This window comes from Pongo abelii, chromosome 19 (assembly GCF_028885655.2).
Source record: "Pongo abelii isolate AG06213 chromosome 19, NHGRI_mPonAbe1-v2.0_pri, whole genome shotgun sequence".
Classification (NCBI taxonomy): Eukaryota; Metazoa; Chordata; class Mammalia; order Primates; family Hominidae; genus Pongo; species Pongo abelii.
In genome coordinates this window covers 46287223-46308331 of record NC_072004.2, presented here as the reverse complement: position 1 = coordinate 46308331, position 21109 = coordinate 46287223, and the positions used below count along the sequence as shown (strand labels likewise).

Sequence of the window (21109 nt, the reverse complement as noted above, 5' to 3'; positions counted from 1 at the left end):
TAAACTCCCGAGCCACAACTACCTCATCTACAAAGTGGGCTACCTTCCTCTCGCGGGGCAGCAGCTCACCAGGGCCTGGGCTCAGAGGCCAGACCAGCTTCCCTTGCTGTGAAGCTGGGAGCATCCTACTGTGATGGAGGTGTGGCTGACCCTCTCTGGGCACATATCCTACCCTTCCTCCTCCTTCACAGCCTGCTTAAGGGGGATTGGGATCATTAGGCAGATCCAAACTGTGGTTTGGAGCTTTCGGGAAAACAAGCCCCATCAATGCAATTTCCTTGTTAATACCGTGCCGCTGGTCCTGAAGCTCCCCTCCCCCAGGCACTGTGTCCCGGATTCACCCACTTTGGTAGTGAGGTGCTCCTGATGGGGTCTGGGCTGGGTGGGATTGAGGCAGCCTGACTGGGACTGCTCTGGGGCTGGTCGGGGCAGCCGTTAGAATGTGGGCTGTGAATGGGCCGTAGGGGCCCAGCAGGGAGCCAGGAGCCTGGGAGCGTCCTGGAAGCTGCCTCCTGAATAGGGCTCAGCGCCTTGGAGGGAGGGGCGGCCAAGTCCACATTCAGCCTGAGCGGAGGACACATTCACACAGAGGAGCTGGCCCGCCCACCTGCCTCGGCCTTTAATCGCACCAGCACCCAGCATCCGACCCTAATCCTCTAGGTCACAGCTCGCCCCAGCCTGAGGCCTCCCACACGGTCTGCCTTCTCCTGTCCTCTATGCTGCACCCATTTCTGGGGCGCTCAGCCCATCTAGGTGGGGGAACTGACCCACCAGATTCTCTCTTTGTATTGCTGCCATCTGGGGCTCCTTCCCCAGTCTGGGGCAAGGGGAGGAAGAGAGTTCCAGAAAGAGGCTCCACTCGCAGCTATTGTGCCATCTTGGGTAGTTCATTCAACCACCCTGCCTCAGTTTCTCCATCAATCAAGCAGAAACTCTTCTCAGGGAGCTATAAGGGCCACCCACCCCGTGCACATAAGCATGCCATATGGAAATGCGGGGTAGAAAATGAGAAATCCACAACCTATGCAGCCCACAAGGGCAGCCAATCTTCTATTTGGAATCTTTGCACAGTCAAGGGGCTACGGGACATTCGGGATCACAGCACACAATTCCACATGGAGTGAGGAAGGGCTGGGGTCATTTGGGTCTGTGCTGTCGGAGGGGCCTGGCAACACTGGGGAGAGGGACAGCAGGTCAGGGAATCAGAAATCACGGTGCAGGAGAGCAGGAGGGAAACTCAGTGGTTTTCAAACTACGCTGCAGAGTTCTAGGGGCTATGGGGCCTCCAAGGCCCAGAGGTGCTGGGGAGGGGACTGAAGAGCAGCCCCCAGCCCTCCTCAGGCAGGGCAGCTCCATTCGGAGCTAGTTTATGTGCTGGCCTTCTGCATACTATCCCGGTGAACAGCAACACGATAACGGCTGATATGTGTGGAAAGTTTGCTATGTATCAGGCACCCTTTGACTGAAACCTTAGGCCACCACACATCCTGGTTTTTCTGTGTTAGTCCTGGCATATACCTGTTGTCCAAGCATAATAATTATTATGTTCTTGTTTAAGAAACAACAGGATCTTGCTCTGTTGCCCAGGCTGGGGTGTAGTGATGTGATTGTAGCTCACCATAACCTTGAATTCTTGGGATCAAGCAACCTTCCTGTGTTTGCTTCCTGAGTAGCTGGGACCACAGGCATGTGCTACCATACCTGGCTAATTTTTAAATTTTTTTGTAGAGACAGGGTCTTGCTATGTTGCCCAGGCTGGTCTTGAACTCCTGGCCTCAAGCAATCCTCCCACTTTGGTCTCGTAAAGTGCTGGGATTATAGGCGTGAGCCACCATGCCCAGCCTTGAGTGTGATTTACAGTGGCTCCTTCACTCTCAAAGTGTCCTAACTTGGTCACTTTGAGAGTGGTCCCCCCTATTTAAATCTCACAGCAACCCTAAGAGGTACACACTATTGTGAGCTCCATTTTACAGGAGAGGAAACCGAGGCACCAAGAGCTGGGTTGCCCAAGTGTGAACGGCTGGTAATAGGTGCAGATGGATTCATATCCAGGCAGAGGGGTGAGAGCCTGCACTCTCTCCCATCACTAAAGTGCTGTGGCTAAAGAGAGTTTGAGAGACCCTCATCCAATCCTCTTACGTGTCCACCTAACACATATTCACTAAGGATCAACTGTGGCCCAGGCATCACACTCGTTTTATGGGGAAACAGGTGCATAGGGCAAAAGGAACAAAATAAACTAGTCCAGGTCAGAGAGTGAGTTCGCGGTCAAGACAGAAATAGTTCAGGATTCCTCCACTGTGCTGGCTGGTCCCATCTTGCCCTCCCTTGTTTTTCTCTGTCTTGTTCGGTTGAATGAAACATAGCCCCTGAGTTTATTTTTATTTTTTTGAGATGGAGTCTCACTCTATCGCCAGGCTGGAGTGCAGTGGTGCGATCTTGGCTCACTGCAATCTCCACCTCCCAGGTTCAAGCAATTTTCCTGCCTCAGCCTCCCAAGTAGCTGGGACTACAGCACCCACCACCACGCCCGGCTAATTTTTGGTATTTTTAGTAGAGACGGGGTTTCACCACGTTGGCCAGGCTAGTCTCAAACTCCTGACCTCAGGTGATCTGCCTGCCTCAGCCTCCCAAAGTGCTGGGATTACAGGTGTGAGCCACCACACCCAGCTGATTTTTAAGGGTTTCCCAATGTGTGTTCTGTGGAATACCAGGTACCTGATGGTACCTGAAATAAGGGTTCTGTGGTCCTACAAGTGGAAAAACCTCTTGGAGGGTCATAACGCACCATATCAAGGACTCTGCAAGGTCTTAGGCTGGAGAAACCTGTCTGATTTTGTTCAGCCCAGCATTCTTCAAACTTATTTGACCTTTGGTCGTAGTATTTTTTCACAGTAACACTTGATGGAACACTCTTTGGGAACAAGGCATGAGTCCACAGCAGTCACGTTTCCCTTTGGTGAACCTAGCCCCTTTGCCGCTGGTTCAAAACCAGAGCCTTTCACTTCCGCCCCATGAGTAGCATAGGCTCTCCGAGCAGCTGACACTTTGCTGGAGTCTTCCAGCAATGCTAGAAGTCTGTGGGCTCCAGGCCCAGCCTGAGGGTTGACTGGGGACACCAGGCCCCAGAAGAGGCTGAGGAGTCCGTGACTGGCCTAATGGGGCCGCTGAGCTGAGCTCTCAGGGAGCAAACCCCGCTGGAGCTGGGATTTGCCTGCTCAGCACCCAGGACAGCAGCACTGCTTCTCCCCTCCCAGCTGCAGGCCCATGAGCCAGGCCAAGGCTTCAGAATTTGCCCAGCAGCAGGGAAGCATGAGAGAAAGAAGCGCATACCTCTGTCTTCTTGTGTCTATTATGTATGTGTGATTTTCACCAGCTGCATTTTCAGGACAAATACATGTCTGGTCTCTGCCTCCAAGGCTTGAATTCTCTCTCCCAGGAGGACCCTCTCCCTGTCCATGATCTAGACAGGCCCCGGACCTCAGTGAGGGATATGAGTACTTTCAAGGACCTCAAAGGCAGTACCCAGGGCCAAGGAACCAGCTGCCACTGGGGTGAAGACCTCTTGGGTCAGGAAGGTGGAGACCTGGGATCTAGAGTGGGTTCCCACCTGGATCCCCATTGTCTTCTCCTGTGTACACACACCAAGGCAGAATGAGCCCTGAGAAATGAGCACAGGCACGTGTGCTAGGGCTGGAGTCCAGTGCTAGGGCTGGAGTACGGTGCTAGGGCTGCAGTACTGTGCCAGGGCTGGAGTAAGGTGCCAGGGGTGGAGTATGGTGCCAGGGCTGGAGTACGGTGCCAGGGCTGGAGTACGGTGCTAGGGCTGGAGTACGGTGCTAGGGCTGGAGTCCTGTGCTAGGGCTGGAGTCCGGTGCTAGGGCTGGAATACAGTGCAGGCAGCTGTCTGGTGAAGGTTACCATGGCTCAACTGCTGGCCCCATGCCTCATTACTCATCTTCTGAGCAGAGCAGAATTAACGAGGCTGCCCAGGGGTTTGTGGTTCAGCAGAGCTCTCCCCACCCAACGGCCAGAGCCCACCAGGGAACTCTGGCCCATTCATGGATATTTACAGCCCCGTAAATTAGGTCCAGGCTGCAGCTGCCAAGGTCAGCGGGGAGGTTAGGGGAGTAGGAGCTTTCTCTTCCATTTCTGCTTTCTTGCAAATGAGGATGCTAATTCACCCATAGAGAAAACCACCTCACACCCTTCCCCTGACCTTTTCCCCTGACTCTTTAAAATACTGACTTTCACAATTTTTTTTGGTTTTTTGTTCTCATGCCAACCCTAGAGTAAGTCTGGTTTGTCCCATAGAGAAAACCACCTCACACCCTTCCCCTGACCTTTTCCCCTGACTCTTTAAAATACTGACTTTCACAATTTTTTTTGTTTTTTTGTTCTCATGCCAACCCTAGAGTAAGTCTGGTTTGTCCCATAGAGAAAATCACCTCACACCCTTCCCCTGACCTTTTCCCTTGACTCTTTAAAATACTGACTTTCACAATTTTTTGTTTTTTTGTTCTCATGCCAACCCTAGAGTAAGTCTGGTTCGTGCCACTTAACAGATACAAAAATTGAGGTACTCAGAGACATGCCCCCTGCCTGAGGCACTCTGGAGGGGGTGGACCCGGGCAGTCTGGCCTGCTTCAAGCTGGGGCTGGGAGTGGGTTTTCAGAGACCTCAAGCCTCTGTGGGAAGGAGAGAGACCAGATGGAGGCATGAGGGGCCCTTGTGACCCCTACTCCCCTGGGATCTGGCCAGGCCCGGCCCCTGACAGCTGGAGAAGCCTCTACGATTCCGGGATTCCCAGTCGTATTATTTCTGCTCCCTCAGCTGCCACCATAGAGGGGTGGGGGAGGCAGCTCAGCCCTCTCATGGTGCTTCTCCCAAAAGCCCTAAGCGGCCTCCTGAGCATCCCCCTTGCCCAAAGTCAAACAGCTGAATCCTAGGATGGGGGCAGGCAGGCTGATTAGGGAGAGACAGGCATCCTGGCCTGAACTCAGGCTGAGCCCTTGACAATCGGCACGCTTCCAGAAAACCACCCAGCAACACCTGGGCAGTGAGGGGAAGAAATGACCTCACACCTTCCCTGGAACGCATGCAGCTGGGGATGGGTGGGGTGGGCAGCATGGGTTGGGGGACTGCCTCCTCCACTGGGCCTATTCCTTCCTGCCTCTGGGGGACTACTGCAGCCCTTTCTCCTCCTTCCGACCTCCTCACAAGGCCTCCCAGGCACACAGACGGCTCCCTTCCCATTCCAGAACGGCCCCTGCCTTTGGCAGGCCACTGAGGGGGCTGCCGGGGGCTGTGACTCAGAGGCCCTTGGGTACCCAGGAGGAGCAGATGTAACATCCATGCTGACTCATCCGGCCCAGCCTGACGCGCCGCCTGGGGACTGAAGCCGAGTCATGGCCATGAAGCCCAGGAGTCTCAAGGGAGCTGCAGGCAGGGAGTGGGGAATGAATGTCAGCAGGGAGGGATGTGACATCGCCCCATCCCTCCCCTTCAGCCTAAACCACTGGCCGCTGCTGCTTCTCCTGGCAGCCACCAAAGGGTCTCTCTGGTCCCCCAGAGGAGAAAGAGCCAACAGATCCATGGAGAAGGAGGGGAGCAAGATGCAGAGGGGGTGCATGGCAGGCAGGATAAAGGGCTGGAAGGATAAAGGGTGCTCAGCTGCTCCTGCAACTCCTGGCCCATTTCAGGAGCCACCTAGAAGGCTTGTGGGGACACACACACATGCATGCGTGCACGCACACACATATGCACACTCACACACACACATGTGCACGCATACACATGCACACTCACGCACACACGCACACTCACGCACACACAAACACACGTGCATGCATACACACACATGCACACACATGCACACTCACGCACACACAAACACACGTGCACGCATACATACACATGCGACTGCCACAGAAGGTCCTCACTGCTGTCTTTGGGCAAACGCTGCCCCCTCAAACCTCACTTTCCTTTTTTATTTTAAATAGAGAAGGTGCTTTGCTATGTTGACCAGGCTGGTCTTGAACTCCTGGCCTCAAGCAAACCATCCTCCCATCTCAACCTCCCAAAGTGGTGGGATTACAGGTGTGAGCTACTGCACCTAGCCAGTTTCCTCTTTTGAGGTGCAGCACCACACACCTCACAGGGCTGCTGAGAGATCAAAATGAGACAACAAATTTATATGCACGCAGTTAGACATTCAATGTTTGCTCCCTCAAAGAATATTTGCTGACTCAAATATACTGATTTCAACCTGTACCTTGCTTCACAAAAGCCTGGGGAATAGTGATGGGGGCTACCTCTAGTTGTTCACAGCTTAAGACACACATGGACTCATTTCTCTAGTGCAAGACAATGGCCCCAATGTCACGATAGACCACTAAATAAAGCTCCAGCAGGAACTGCCAGATCAGAACACCAGACAGAGGAGTGCTAGCCCTGTCTACCGGATGGCCAGACGCCTCGTCTCACCCTTCACCCTCTGCCATGCACAACACTCCCCACGCAGCCTTTGTCCAAAACCTTCTCTCCTTTCTCTGGAAAGTTCAGGGGAAATGTGATTTTTCAGCTTCTCCCCTAAAGCAGGCAGCCTGATACGGTGGAAGGAACCCCAACTGGGGCTCTGAACACTTTGATTCAAGATCGAGGTCTGGCCAGGCATGGTGGCTCACACCTGCAATCCCAGCACTTTGGGAGGCTGAGGCAGGCAGATCGCTTGAGGCCAGGAGTTCAAGACCAGCCTGGCTAACATGGTGAAACCCCATCTCTACTAAAAATACAAAAATTAGCCAGATGTGATTGCACACGCCTGTAATCCCAGCTACTTGGGAGCCTGAGGCAGGAGAATGACTTGAACCTGGAAGACAGAGGTTGCAGTGAGCTGAGATCGTACCACTGCATTCCAGCCTGGACAACAGGGTGAGACTCTGTCTCAAAAACAAAACAAAACAAACCAAAAAACCAAAAAACCTACTCTATTATATGTCTTTTTTTTTTTTTACTTCTTTAAATTCCTGTAACACACAACAGTATTTATGAGGTGCTCACTACATACTGTGCCAAGCTCACTACATACTATACACACGGCATCCCGTCTTCACAACAACGTGGGGGGGAAGGTACTAGGCTGGCACTTTACGGATGAGAAAACTGAGGCGTGAAGAGGTCACTTGGCTTGCCCATTGCCACACACCTAGTAGGAGCAGAACTGAGACTTGACCTAGATATGTGTCCTCTCCACCTGCCTTGGTTACTCAAGGCACCAACTAAGTGAATGGCCTGGTGGCAGGAACACAGCTCAGATAGAAAGCAGGGTTGGGATCTGTCTCAGCTCTGGCTCTATTGCACCAAGTGACCTCAGTAGGCCACTGACTTCTGTTTCCTCATTTGCAAAATCAGCAGACTGGGCCGGGCGCGGTGGCTCACGCCTGTAATCCCAGCACTTTGGGAGGTCAAGGTGGGTGAATCACCTGAGGTCAGGAGTTCGAGACCAGCCTGGCCAACATGGTGAAACCCCATCTCTATTAAAAGTACCAAACAACAGCCAGGCCTGGTGACAGGCATCTGTAATCCCAGCTACTCGGGAGGTTGAGGTAGGAGAATCGCTTGAACCCAGGAGGTGGAGGTTGCGGTAAGCTGAGATCGCGCTACTGCACTCTAACCTGGGCAACAAGAGCGAAACTATGTCTCAAAACAAACAAACAAAAACAAAATGAGCAGACTGGACAAGACGCCTCCATCAACCTTCTAATAACCTATATTCCTTGAGGTGGCAGCAGCCATACGGTGGCAGAGGGGCTGCCGTGAGTGTGGTAGCCGCACAGTCAGGGCCTGCTCCTGGAGAGGATATTTTAACCCAAGACAATGCATGCAGAGCTGTAGTTCGACCTGTCATTCACTCAAACGTGTGTATCTATTATGTGTCAGGCAGGCAGCCAGGCGAAGTTCAATCTCGGATCCCTCGGCCCTGTTGCCCAAAGCAATCAAATGCATTTCTGTGAGTGGTCGGGAATAAAAGGGTTAATGTCAGTATAGCTGATGGGGTCACTGGGGCAGGAGCAAGGTAGGGAAGCAGGCTCTGTGGTGGAGAGGAGTCCACAGCCTTAAGGGTCCTAGAGGCCACTTGATAAGGAGTTGGGGGTGCAGAGCCCAAGGGCTCCAGTTAAGCCCGTGGCTTTGTTCCTCTCTGGGAACCCTGCTCTGCTGGCTAATTGTGAGTTCTGGGGGTGGCCAACACCCTGTCTCTGGGGCAGGAGTTTTCTCTGCAGCTCCTTGCTAATCCCTTCAGGGGTCTTATCTGAACCTCTTTTCGGCTCCCAGAACACCTTTAAGCCAGCTTGCAGGGGGGACTACAAATGAAGTCAGGCCAAGGGAAGAGCCCCAGGCTGGAGGGCAGGGGACTGGGAAGGGGAGACACTGGAAGTCAGAAAGCAGAAAAATCCTCTGGGCTCAGAAGTGTCGAGGAGCTGCCTTCCCCATAGGGGCCTGGATCTCAGAAGTGGTCCTTATGCTTCTCCAAGCAAATTCTGATTCTCAATGAAGATACTTTTGTTGAATGTCCACTGCTAATCAGATATCGCAAAGGGAGCTTCCACTTCCACTTAATTCTCATAGTCACCCTGGAGTTAAATATTACTGTCCCCATTTTACAGAGGAGGAAACTGAGGCTCACAGAGCTAATGTAATTACCTCCGATCACAAAGTGAGTAAGACTTGAACCCAGGTCTATGTGACTCCAAATCCAAGTTTCTGACCCCAGCAACCCACTGAAGCGGCGGCCCCATGCCTTCTGTTCATCGTAGCACATGTTTATGTTTATAACTTTGGTGAGATAGTCAGTACTTGTCTGCTTTCCTTCTGGGAGATTAGCAAAATTGGGGATCTCTTTTGGGGGTCTAGGAAATACAGGCTCCCAGTGAGAAGGGAAAAAGGAAGATAGTCAAGTTACTTTCAATTCTGCCTTTTCCCTCTTGTTCTTTTGAGCTTGAAAGCAATTGTGCTTTGTTGACTTAACAGAACTCTGCTCCAAACCCTTTTGTTCATTAAACATTCACAGATCTTGGAGGCATTTTTAAGGGTAAACCTGGAAATGACTTTTCCAACCCAAGAAGCCCTTTGTGGGTTAACTGGGCTCTGGTCCCATATCTGTCACTGCCCTGCTACTTGGCCTTTGACTAAATATTTGACCTTGAATCAAAGCTCCCTGGGATTCAGGAAGGGACTGAGAATAAGACTATCAAAGCATAACCCGAAAAAGGGAAGCTTTTCAGAAACCTATGGAACAAATGTAAAGCGATAACTAAAGGGGACATTACCTGTGCAAAATTATAAATATTAGTGGCATAAATCAGAAGTAAAATATCAACCCAACCACACAAAAAAATTTAACAAATAACATTTCTCAAACAATATAATAAGGAAGCCTTACTTAATAAGTGATGCTAGCATAGCTGGATAGGAATCAGAGGCAGTTGAAGTACAGGGTTATATGATGTTTTTAATCATAGAAAAAGTAGTAGGAAATAAAAGGGCATATTTATGAGATCTGGGGAGGGATGAAAACTGTCTCAGGTCTGAAGCAACAGAAGGAATTATGAAGGAAAAGCTCAACAGATTCCACAGAAAATAAGACGTTTTTCTTTAACAATTTTTTTTTTAAACTTTTAAAAAACAGAGATGGGGTCTCGCTATGTTGCCCAGGCTGGTCTTTAACTCCTGGGCTCAAGCGATCTGCCCACCTTAGCTTCCCAAAGTGTTGGGATTACAGGTGTGAGCACCCAGTCAGAAAAGTGAAACATCTTTACTATGATATTATACTATAACAACAGACTAATATTTATGGTAAATTTTAAATCTACTTAAATATTTAGGAAAACCATCAAAATCTCCAAAATATGAAAAGATGATTCCCTCAAGAAGAAGTCTGAACAGGACATGAACACATGGAACATACCGAGTTGAACTGATGACCTTCAGGTCTCCCACCTGCTGTAACTTCTGGGACCCATGGGGAAGAATCAGGGCAGTGAGGGTGCATGGCATGGACTGGCCCTGCTACACTCCTGCTTCAGTGGGCCAGATGCCAGAATGCCAGGGAGGGGGATGCAGAAGCTTCCATGGGACTGGGGTCACCTGCTTTCATCACCTCCAATCTCCGCAAAAGGTATCCTGGCCATTTAGTTTGAGCAAAAGGTATCCTGGCCATTTAGTTTGAGGGTGACCATATAGGACCAACAAGACCAACACCATGGCTTCTAGCCCTTGGGGTCCAGTTGGAGTCATGCTAGATCAAGGCTACTCCACATGCTGAAGAACCAGACATTATGGAGGGACTGGTCTAATCCATCCCTAACACCTGGAAAACAGACCCTGGCAGATCTCAGTTTGAAATTGGGTTACCACTGGTGTCTGCTTGACCCAAGAAGGGAGGGAGGAGATGCTTGACTGGTTCTAGCCGCCCATGCCATTGATCTCTGGAAGGTGAACTCCGGAGTCACTTGTGCTTACAGGGACTCTGAGAGGCATCATGTCCCATCCATGACTGCAGTTTGACCTATCAGGGTTGCTTGCTTCTGTTTGTTTTGTTTTTTTTTTTTTTTTTGAGAAAGGGTCTCACTTTTTGGGAGGCCATCCTCCTGTCTCAGCCTCCCAAAATGCTGGGATTACCGGCGTTAGCCACTGTGCCTGGCCTAATTTCTTTCCTAGAATTAATTCTGGGCAGGCCTCCCAGAAGCAGGGGTATGCTCTTTGTGACACCCAGGACCCAGGACTTACCTTCAGTCGGAAAAATTGGATTTAATGGACCACTAGGTACTATTAGGTGCTACACATTCTTTCTGCTCCCTTGAGTTCCAAATTCTTCCTACTAAAAGCTCTCTTCCTTTCACCCAAATGGTTTGTTATAAAATGTACACATACACACAGGGACTGGCAAAGGAAATTAATCAAATGAAAAAGATAGACACAGACAGAAAAAAAAAAAAAAGAATGATACACTTTGTTCTAGGTTCTGATTCTAAATCTGGCAGGAGGTGTGAAGGGCTGGCAGCTTGGTGGTAGTGGTGGCAGTGGCGCAGCGGGCTCCCTCCTGCCTTGGGGCATCAGGCCAGCAGCTGCTGTACTCTTAGGAGCCAGAGGGAGAGATGCTCTACCCGTCAGGACAGGAGCCAGTGCATGCTTTGAACTTCAAACCACAGCCAGGCCTCGTGGTTAATGTGGATGATAACCCCAAATCCTCACCCCAGGCTTTTCACACTGCAATTCCGTGTCATCACGCCCACTCTGGCATCTGCAACCGGCTGGCTCCTCTAACTGAACTTGTCTCAAACCAAAGTTGTCATTTTTGCCAAACGTCTCTCCTCACTGCAACTTGTTTTTTGTTTTTGTTTTGAGACAGGGTGCCACTCTGTCACTCAGGTTGGAGTGCAGTAGCACGATCGTGGCTCACTGCAGCCTCAACTTTCTGGGCTCAAGCAATCCTCCTGCTTCAGTCTCCCATGTAGCTGGAACCACAGGAGTGTGCTACCATGCCTGGCTAATTGTTTAATTTTTTGTAGAGATGAGGTCTCACTTTGTTGGCGAGGCTGGTCTTGAACTACTGGGTTCAAGTGATCCTCCCGCCTTAGTCTCCTAAAATGTTGGGATTACAAGTGTGAGTCACCACACCCGGCCCCACTCCAACTTCATTCCCTCCTAGGTTCAGAATCTCAAAGTTAGATATGTGGTTCCCCTCATCTGTGGTCTATTAAGATCTTCCAATTCTTTCATCACCATGTCCCTCTTCCCGTCCATCCTCATTGTCACCTCCTTGCCTCCGTTCAGTGCTGCAGCTTCTGCCTAGCTTCCCTCATCCCCGTAGCCCATTCACCCCTTATCCCCCAAGACACTGGAGCTTTCCCAAGCCTGGCTTGGATCACGTACCAACCCTGCTAAAAAACTTTCTAAGGCTTCCCCTGCCTACAACGAAGTCCTGGTTCAAGCTAATTTTTCAGCTTTATCTCCTTCTCCTACTCAACACATTCCCTCTGGCCCACTCACACCAATTTCTTAAAGTTGCACAAACTTCATGGCACAACCATTCTCACCCCAGGACTACGGCACTCAACTATCCTCCAACATGAGGCAAAGAGGGGAAGGAAGCACATAACAGCACCCACCACGAATGCTAAGAGAACCATTTCCTTGCTGAAGGTCAAATGTCCATCTCCAGGTTCAAAAGCCAATACTTGGCACCCCCAACTCCATTCCCTACACCTAGACTCCAGGCACAGCGAAGAATCACACACAATTTCCCCTCTGTAACCTCCCAGCCCTCCCTCATCCCTATGACAGAATTAAAGACATTGAATTAGCCTTCAAAAGAGTCCATACTGTGAGTCAGCCTCCAAGGATGGCAGAGATTTGACTTCAGCGGTGGCCATGGACCCTCCATAGTGGAGGTAGAAAGGGAGAGGGATTGTCAGCCCAAGCCCTTCCCCCACCTCTCCAGCCCCCTACTGCAATCCCCTGGCATATGGAGGATTTCCCAGGCATTCAATATATAACAATATATAATGTCCAATTTCTACATGGTGTAAACCCGGCTCTGGTGCAGCAGAGTAGGGAGGAGGCGGGAGGGAGATCCTCTCGGGGGAGCCCATCTCTTCTTCCTGATACCTGGAGAGCAGTGTCGTTCAGCCCCAGAGATGCACAAAGCCACACCCCCACCCCACGTCACCATCTCAGGAGCGCGGAGCTAGGGAAGCCCACGCAAGCAGGGAGATTGAGACCGATTTCAGGGAGGGCTGGAAGGAAATGGGGGGTTAACTGCTCACATACCTGATCAAACAGGACTTTCCAGTGCTGGCAGAGAGGGAGGCCATGCAGGAGAAGAGGAAGAGGAGAGAAAGAAAGACACACTTATCACCAAGGTCTCTGTAGTCCTCGGATGTTTCTGACATAGCCTCCCAGCGGCTGCCCAGGAGTCATGACCAGGCTCAGGGACTGGCCACAGGAGAGCAGGGGAAGTCTGGGAGGAGCTCCCCAATGAGTCCACACTGAGCAGAGGGAGGAAACTCACAGTAAGGGATGGGGTGGGGGCGGGGGCGGCAAGGTGGGTGTTGCTGGTTCTGGAACTGGCAGAACAAGTGAATCTCAACAATTACTAAATAAAGGCGTCCAAATATGTCCAAGCGCCTCTAATAATTTCTGCTGCCTAAAGCTTATGTCCACAGCTACTCCCAGGCCTGGGAGAGCATGGCCAGGTGCAATTCCATCAGACCCCGTCGCAATGAGTCTCACCTGCTGGGGGCTAGAGCCCCCCACCCCCCAACTCAACTCTGCATAAACACTAACATTTTGCCTGCAGTTTTTTTTGTTTGTTTTTTGTTTTTTTTTTGCGGGGGAGTGGGGGTGGTGAATGCCGAATGCGGTGAAGCCCACCCATTCTCTTCCAAGGCTGCGTCTAAGTGGTGACTACATCAGATTCCACCAGGGGTTTAGGGCCAGAAGGAAGTGATAGATTTAACCGCAGACGCCAAAGAGAGAAGATCGTGAACTACCCCCCAACCCCATTCAGACTTTCCCGCTTTGGTTGTGTGGGTTGGGGGCCTAGTTTCACTTCCATCTCCCCACCCTGAGGGAGGGGTGTGCAGGGCAGGGTGTCTGCCCGGTTTTTCACCCCTATGTGTAGGTTAGCCCCGGGAGATTAACCCAAGAAACTCCAGTTCCCAGGGCTTCCCAGGGCCGGCCCGCAGGACCGGAGGGATGGAGACCCAAGCAGCAGACGGCGGGGAAGCCCTCGGGGCAGCCCCTCCCTCTCCTCGCCCAGGGGACCGTCCCCTGGCACCGTCACGGTCTTGGACTCCCGGGCCTCCTTCTAGGAGCAAAGCCGCTCCCAGCACTCTTTCCCTCCCTGCTCCGGCCGGGGTCAGAGGCGGGGGCCGGCTTGAATTTCAATCAGTGTCGCGGCAAGGCAGATGCCTGGCGGGAGCTAATCCGGGAGCGGAGGAAGGGGTCGCCAGACCGGCTTGCACGGCCAGGGACGGGGACTCTGCGGCGTCCGCTCCTTCCCCAGCTCCGGGAGCCCGCAGGTCGCGGGCGTGAGGGGAGGGGGAGTCACTGCCGTGACGCGGCCGCCTCTGCGGGAAAACGCCGTGTCCCGGGCACTGCACCAGCGGCGGGGAGGGGGCTCCGGCGGTGACAGGTCCGCGGCGCAGTGGCGGAGCTGTGTCCCGCAGGGAAGCCGCGGGAACCAGAGCAGGGGAAGCGGTGCGCGCGCGTTTGGGGGAGACCGGTCCCTCCGCCCCCTCCTGCCCGCGGGGACCCGGCCAATCCGGGGCGCTCCCGCGTCACCTTGAAACCTCCAAGTTGCCCGGCGTGGGGCGAGACAGGGGCGGCTTTTCCCCCGGGCGCCCCCAAGAAAGTTTGCCGGGCGGGGAGGGGGCACTCACGTCCTCCGGCGCCGCGGGCAGCTGCTCCTCGGCCTCGGGTTCCAGCTCCTCGATGCGCTCCGCCTCGGCGCAGGCGGCCACCGCTGGGCCCGGGCTGGGGTGCTCGCCCATGGCCGAGACGGGGTCCGGGGGCGGCGGCGGCGGCTGCGGGGCTAGTCCCGGGGCGCCGGGCTAACTTTGCGCCGCGGCGGCGGCGCCGCTCCAGGGACTCAGTGCGCGCCGCGCCGCCTCCGCGCCCGCCTCGCAGCCCGCGCCCGCCCCCATGGTCCCGGTCCCCGCGCCGCCGCCGCCTCCTCGCGACCCCGGGACGCCCGGCCTCTCCGCCGCCAAACTTCACTGCGCTCGCTGCCCCGCCGGCCTCCGCCTCCGCCCCGGCCCTCGCGCCCGGCTCCGAGGCGAGGGCGCCCTTGGGCCGGCCCCGGCCCCGCCGCTCCCCGCGCTCCCTTCCCGCTTCTCGCGGCCCCCGCTCTGCGCCCGAGTCTCCTCCTCCCCGCGGAGTCCTCGGGGGCGGCGCGCGGGCGGGGGCGGGGCTGCTCGCGGGGAACGCTGGCCCCCGCCCCGCACCCAACCCCGGGCGCCGCCACCCGGGCCCAGTTGGTCAGAGCGGCGCGGCCCGGGAGCGGGAGGGCTGCAGTGGGGCTGGCGAGGAAGTGGCGGCGCTGCCCGGGGCGGAGATGGGGACTGCGCCGTCCCTGACCCGGTCACCACCGGCCTGCACTCCGGGCCCGGGCTTGGCTTTTCCATCGGCTTAGCCATCACTTGGAGGTGGCAGATGTGTGATGGAGACACTATGTTGGCGACGTCAGAGTTAACGAGGAGTGAATTGGGGGCGCGATGTTGTAAGAACGGGATCCCTACCCCCCGCCCCATTATTCTTACGCCCTATTCACTGCGGTCTCAGATTCTGGGAGGTCTCGGGAGGCCCAGAAATGGGAGAAGTCAGATTGCGGGGTCCTGGGCCCCAAAGCCTAAATCTTGCCCTTCCTACACCCAGAGCTAAGTGCCCAGGCTTCATTTGACCACGTGGACAAAGGTAAGCCCAGGGAAATGCCCCATCTGGGGAGAGGGACGGTAAAGAAACTAAAGCAATCAGAAAGGAAGTTAGCCAAAAAGGAGTAGGGCATCTTTTAAAGAAAAAAAATCGATGCTCTTTCCCTGCAGGAAAGCGCCCCCAAGAGAGACCATCTCCCGAAGCAGAGGCTCTGGCTGTAAATGGTGCTACTGGCCGGCCTGGCAGGGGCCAGCTCTCCCCAGAGGCTCAGGGGCTTCTCCAGGAGGCATCTCGCAGTCAGTCCCCAGCCCACACCAGGGCTGTGCCCTTCCACTCCTCTTCCTTTCCTCGTCCCACCACCCACTCACTCACTAGTCTTTGCCCTCTTCCTTCCTCTCGGAAACGAAAGAGGCTCCTTTCCATTAGTGAGAGCTGCAATTAATGCAGTCATCTTCAGAAAGCAAACACATAACCCCGTGCCCAGGATCCGACCTGCGACCATCACCCAGCAATGACTGCTCCCCTTAAACACCGAGAAGGGAATTCACTTGATTCTAATTAGGTGAGTTTGTTACAGACACCAATTTTCATCTCTGTTTCAGAAAGTGTGATCATTTCAACTATTTTTGTTTCTCACCACCCTCCTCCCCATCCCTACTCTACTAACAAGTCAAGATCCTGCCAAGATTTCCTTGTAAATAAAACTGTCTGCATGCGGTGTGATTTTGAAAACAGCCTTCAGGGGACAGAAGAGAGGCTGATTCCTTTGTGGAGAGGAGCCCAGAAGGATAAGTGACTGCCGGGGCCCTGGGGTCTGCGTCGCTGCCTCCCGCATCCCTTGCTGTCATTTGCATGACCGGTATGGGTGTTGGCTCTGTTATACTTAGATCTCTGGGCCTAGAGAAGTGGGCCAGGAAGCCTGGTTCCCGGGGAACTGGAAGGAGAAGGGCACAGAAAAGGGTTGGCCACTCTGCTGGGATGCCCAGCCACCCTGGACAGTGTTCTGATACCAGCTACCCATGGGAGCTGCCTCTTCATCAGCCCAGGGATAGCTCTTATCAACATATCCAACTCTATCATCCCTTCATGGGGAAGGGAGCTTAGCAGGCTCAGTTCTGTTCCTGAACATGTATTAAGCTCCTACTAAGTACCAGTGACAGAGCTTTGAGAATACAGAGGTGGATAGGAACCAGACCCTGCCCTCCAGAAATGGATAATTGGGGGTGACAGTCACATTCAACACAAGGGTAAGTCCTGGATTCAAGGGAAGCCCAGAGGGTGTAGAATTCCAAAGAAGGGGGGGTTGCTGTGGGTCCAGGAAGGCTTCCCAAAGGATAAGCCTCCAGAACTAGGCAACGTGGAAAAGGTGAAGGAGGTGTTCCAGGTAGAGGGAACAGCACGACCAGGCTTGTGGAGCAGCATCATATGGGAGGCAAACAACAAGCAGTTTGGCATGGCTGGAAACTGGAGCACAATGACCAATCTAAAGAGCCCAGCCTGGACGGGAAGGTTGTGAGGGGCTGTGAGTTTCATGGGAAAAGAGCTTGGACTTTACCTAAGGGCAATGGAGAGCCATTGAAGGATTGTGAGCAGTAGAGTAATATTTAAAAGATCCCTGGCCAGGCACGGTGGCTCACGCCTGTAATCCCAGCACTTTGGGAGACCCAGGCGGGTGGATCACGAGGTCAGGAGATTGAGACCATCCTGGCTAACACGGTGAAACCCTGTCTCTACTGAAAAATACAAAAAATTAGCCAGGCGTGGTGGTGGGCGCCTGTAATCCCAGCTACTCAGGAGGCTAAGGCAGGAGAATGGCTTGAACACAGGAGGCGGAGCTTGCAGTGAGCCGAGATCGGCCACTGCACTCCAGCCTGGGCGACAGAGTGAGACTCTGTCTCCTCAAAAAAAAAAAAAAAAAAAAAAGATCTCTTTGGCTGTAGTGTAGACAGGAGGGAAGTTCGCCTGAGCAGAGGGACATGAGAGGTGCTGTCCAAGGAAGGGGTCACAAGGGCAGCAGAGGTTAGAATAAAAGGGAAAGGGAAGATGGGAAACATCCAGAAGGCTATCTTGTTCCTCCTTCTGTCCCTAGGAACATTTACCCCACCTTGGCAGGCTATGTTTCCAAAAGTCTCCTAAGAAGGAATTCCTCATCTCTCACCAGGATTCTTGCTTCACGGGGCATTTTCTCTCACCTTAGCCCTTGCTGGGAGGTGATGGTGTCTGGACTTGGAGACTGTTAGGGCAAGTTGTTACATCCATCATCCTCCATGAGCCTGAGGCCACCCTTTACCTGTTGTCCTCAATGTCACCTAGGCCCAGCTGGTCAGACCACTCTGCCCCTCAGCCCCAGGCGAATCTGCAACCCACTCCCCAGCAGGCAGTAGGACATGGGGCCTGGGGCCCAGGCCTAGAAAGCTCCAGGGGATAGGAGTGGCTGGGCACCCTGACACCTTTTGTTCTACTCTCACCTGAAACAGCCTAAGGACTGGCATATTCTGTGGCATTTTGGGGGCAGAGGAGGGAATAGGCATGGTGTCACTTTCACTGACCAGCTGCAGCAGGCAGGCACTCGTCGATGCCTGGAGGTGTGCCATACACAGGCCCCTCCCTGGGAGAACCTTTGGCGCTAATGATTAGTGACATGGAACTGGGCCTATTGGCACGTCTCTCTTGCTCTTCATTTTGCAAGTGCGCCACACCATGGCCTCTTTTAAGGTTCCTAACAAGACACTCGAAGTCAACGCAGAGCAGGATGAAGGGCTGGGGAAGGGTGGGTCAAACTCGGTTTAGAAGGGCAGGAGCACGATGTTGAGATGAGCCTTGAAAGGGGCAAGCTTGTGGTAGAGAACGTGGAAGGGTTTCTAGGTGGAGGGAACTGCTGTGGCAAAGACACAGAGGTAGGAAAGCTGTTGACTGTGTTGGGAACCATGAAGTGGCTGAGCACAAAGTGAGGATGGCCGGGCAGGCGAGGAGCACTGTGTCGCCAGAGTCCCCGAGTGCCAGTCTGAGGAGGCTGGACCTCGCCCAGTGGGAGATAGAGAAGCGGTGATGGCTTCTAACTGGAGCAGCATTTTAGGAAGATTAAGTTGGCGACAGCTCAGCAGTGCCATTCAGCTCACATGTGCTGAGTGTCCATTATGTGCCAGACCCTGGCCGAGGTGCTGATAATACAAAGGGGATGAGACCCAGGCCCTGGCCTCCTGGGGGAAAATGAGGTCGTCCTCTAATGACAGTCCAGTGGGATAAGGGGGAGGAGAGAGGGAAGAACCTTTCGGGGGCTGAGTCTCTCAAATGTGCCCTCCAAGAGAGGAAGGAGTTTTTTTAAGGACCCGATGTTCTGGTCCTGGGAACTGGGACAGTCGGCTGCCATGGAAAAGCCAGGAGTAGCTGCTGGAAGCGGGGAGAGGAAGGCAAAGGGGGCTGAGCAGTTTGTTTGTGGACACCTTGAGCTAATGAGAAGCCAGGGAAGAAACACGAAGGGCTGTAATTATTGCTCAAAGCAATGGCAATGCCCAGAAGGGGGGCAAACAGGGATGACGTTTTCTCCAGAACCTCTTTCACTTGGGGTTCATTCTGACATCTCCCTCTGCCAGACCCACACCCTCCGAGCCCCTTCTCTCTCTGCAGCCAACTTAAACCTAAACTGACCTTCGTGGCACCCTGTTCCCACCTGTAGCTCTAATCTTCTGAGAAACCAGCCCTGAGCTACCAGTGTTTGCCTGCCTGAGATGAAGATGTAAGTTATTTTTGACTGAGATCCAAGCCCTGGCCCTGAATTCTTTTGTCTTCCAGGAATCCCCCAGCCGTGTTTGAAGTCTGCAAGTCCAAACAGCAGACGTGGCTCAGGATGGCAGAATCCGACCACCCTCCACCTCCATCTCCAGCATTCTTCCATTATCGCCCGCTGTCTGCCAGATCAAACAGAGCAAGACTGCTACATGGATTTCTTTCCCTTTCGTCTCTTCCTTTCACTCCAGGGCTCCCAGTTTTCTGAGTAACTGAAATCATCACTGAGAGATGTGTAGGTTCACAGACCAAACCCTTTCAAAGCAAGGCGTGGGCACCCAAAAGTTGAGCTCAGAAAAGCACAGAAGAAAACTTTCCCAGTCCCAAGATTTAGCCAATCACACATTCAGGGAAACAATCAGCTACTTTGCCAGGTCTTACCTTCCTTTCCTGCCACCTCCTTGGGGCCTGGCTGGTCCCCAGGGTCCCATTTCTGAATTCTCTTTGGGCCTCAAGACTTCCATGTGACCTTCACTGTGCTATAGGCAGGTCCTGTCTCTTCAGTAAACCACCTGTTCTATCTTACCCATCAGCCAGTCACAGTGGCTCACACCTATAATCCCAGCACTTTGGGAGGCCAAGGCAGGAGGATCACTTGAGTTCAGGAGTTCAAAACCAGCCTGGGCAACATAGCAAGACCCTGCCTCTACAAAAAAATTTAAAACCGGCCGGGTGTGGTGGCTCATGCCTGTAATCCCAGCACTTTGGGAGGCCAACGCGGGCAGATCACGAGGTCAGGAGATCGAGACCATCCTGGCTAACACGGTGAAACCCTGTCTCTATTAAAAATATGAAACATTTGCTGGGCGAGGTGGGGGGCACTTGTAGTCCTAGCTACTCGGGAGGCTGAGGCGAGAGAATGGCGTGAACCAGGGGGGCAGAGCCTGCAGTGAGCTGAGATCACGGCACTGCACTCCAGCCTGGGCGACAGAGCGAGACTCCGTCTCAAAAAAAAAAAAAAAAAAAAATTAAAACCTAGCTAGGTGTGGTGGCATGGGACCTGTAGTCCTAGCTACTTGGGAGGCTGAGGTGGGAGGATCCCTTAAAATGAAGAAAATCTTGCCCATCTCTCTGATGAATGCTCTCTCCTCCACGAAGCCTTTCCTTAACTCTCCAACCCAAACGAACCACTCCTTCCTCTGAATCCCTTTTTCCTTTTGACTTTGAATTGTATCTTCTGAGTTTTATCTTCCTGATACTAGAACGTACATTCCTTGAAGAGAAGGATTATGGCTTATTCAATTCTGCATCCTTCGCAATGCACAACATTGCACACTGTAGAAACTGAACAAATGTCTGTTTAATGAAAAACAGAGGATGCCTCTCTTGATATGACACAAAGTCTAATTACATAGTTATTACTCTCAGCCTGCAACAAGAGACAACTTTTATGTTATGGAGAAAAAAATTCTTCTGCATAAGAATAATGCGCCTGTATGCCTGCTGCCTTTATTTCAAAATACTTCCACATTTGCCGTTGCATTTCATCCTCAAAAAGCCAGCCTTTCTGAGGTGAGCAGAACAGATACAATTGCCTCCATTTTACAAATGGGGACACTAAAATCCCTGGGCCCCAGGGAGGTTTGATTCTCCATGCCTGTCACCAAAGTTCTTATTTAAAGAGTGAAATACAAAAGCCCCTGTTGGTAGTGAGTGCCCTTGGCCCCGACCGCTGACCACTGTCTACAGAGACTGCTTTCCCAGGGCAACTGGACAAGGCTGAATCCCAGCGCACAAATAGGGCTTGTCCAGCTGCAGGCTTGTATGAGTCAGAAACTTTGGGGGTTGTCTCTGGCTTTGTAGCTAAAGCTTCCATTGGTCTATTTACTGCTTTGTTTCTCTCAACCCAAGTGTGCAATCAGTGTCCCCAGAAAAAAAGAGAATGATC

At 52.9% G+C, this 21109-nt stretch overlaps 1 protein-coding gene and 1 long non-coding RNA gene across 6 annotated transcripts in view; one reads left to right on the top strand and one right to left on the bottom strand.

Moving 5' to 3' along the window:
- Positions 1-14916, bottom strand: part of RHBDL3 (rhomboid like 3) — a 59007-nt gene extending 44091 nt beyond the window's left edge. Inside the window, exons 1-2 of one of the 3 annotated variants that reach the window (XM_054536636.2) lie at positions 14445-14916; positions 12832-12855 (exon numbers count right to left, since the gene is read on the bottom strand). In XM_054536636.2, coding sequence (XP_054392611.1) covers positions 12832-12855; positions 14445-14555 — 135 coding nt within the window. In that variant the 5' untranslated portion in view covers positions 14556-14916. The remainder of the gene's footprint in view (positions 1-12831; positions 12856-14444) is intronic. The other 2 variants (XM_054536637.2, XM_024234711.3) reach the window with 2 other exon arrangements.
- Positions 14917-15019: 103 nt separating this feature from the next.
- On the top strand, positions 15020-20196 carry LOC129051331 (uncharacterized). Of its 3 annotated transcripts, none has more exons than XR_008515498.1 (2): positions 15020-15997; positions 19228-20196. It is a non-coding gene; the product is annotated as an uncharacterized LOC129051331 (long non-coding RNA). The 3 variants fall into 3 exon arrangements; XR_008515499.2 differs by having other exon boundaries at positions 16111-20196; XR_008515497.2 differs by having other exon boundaries at positions 16106-20196.
- The last annotated feature ends 913 nt before the right edge of the window (positions 20197-21109 follow it).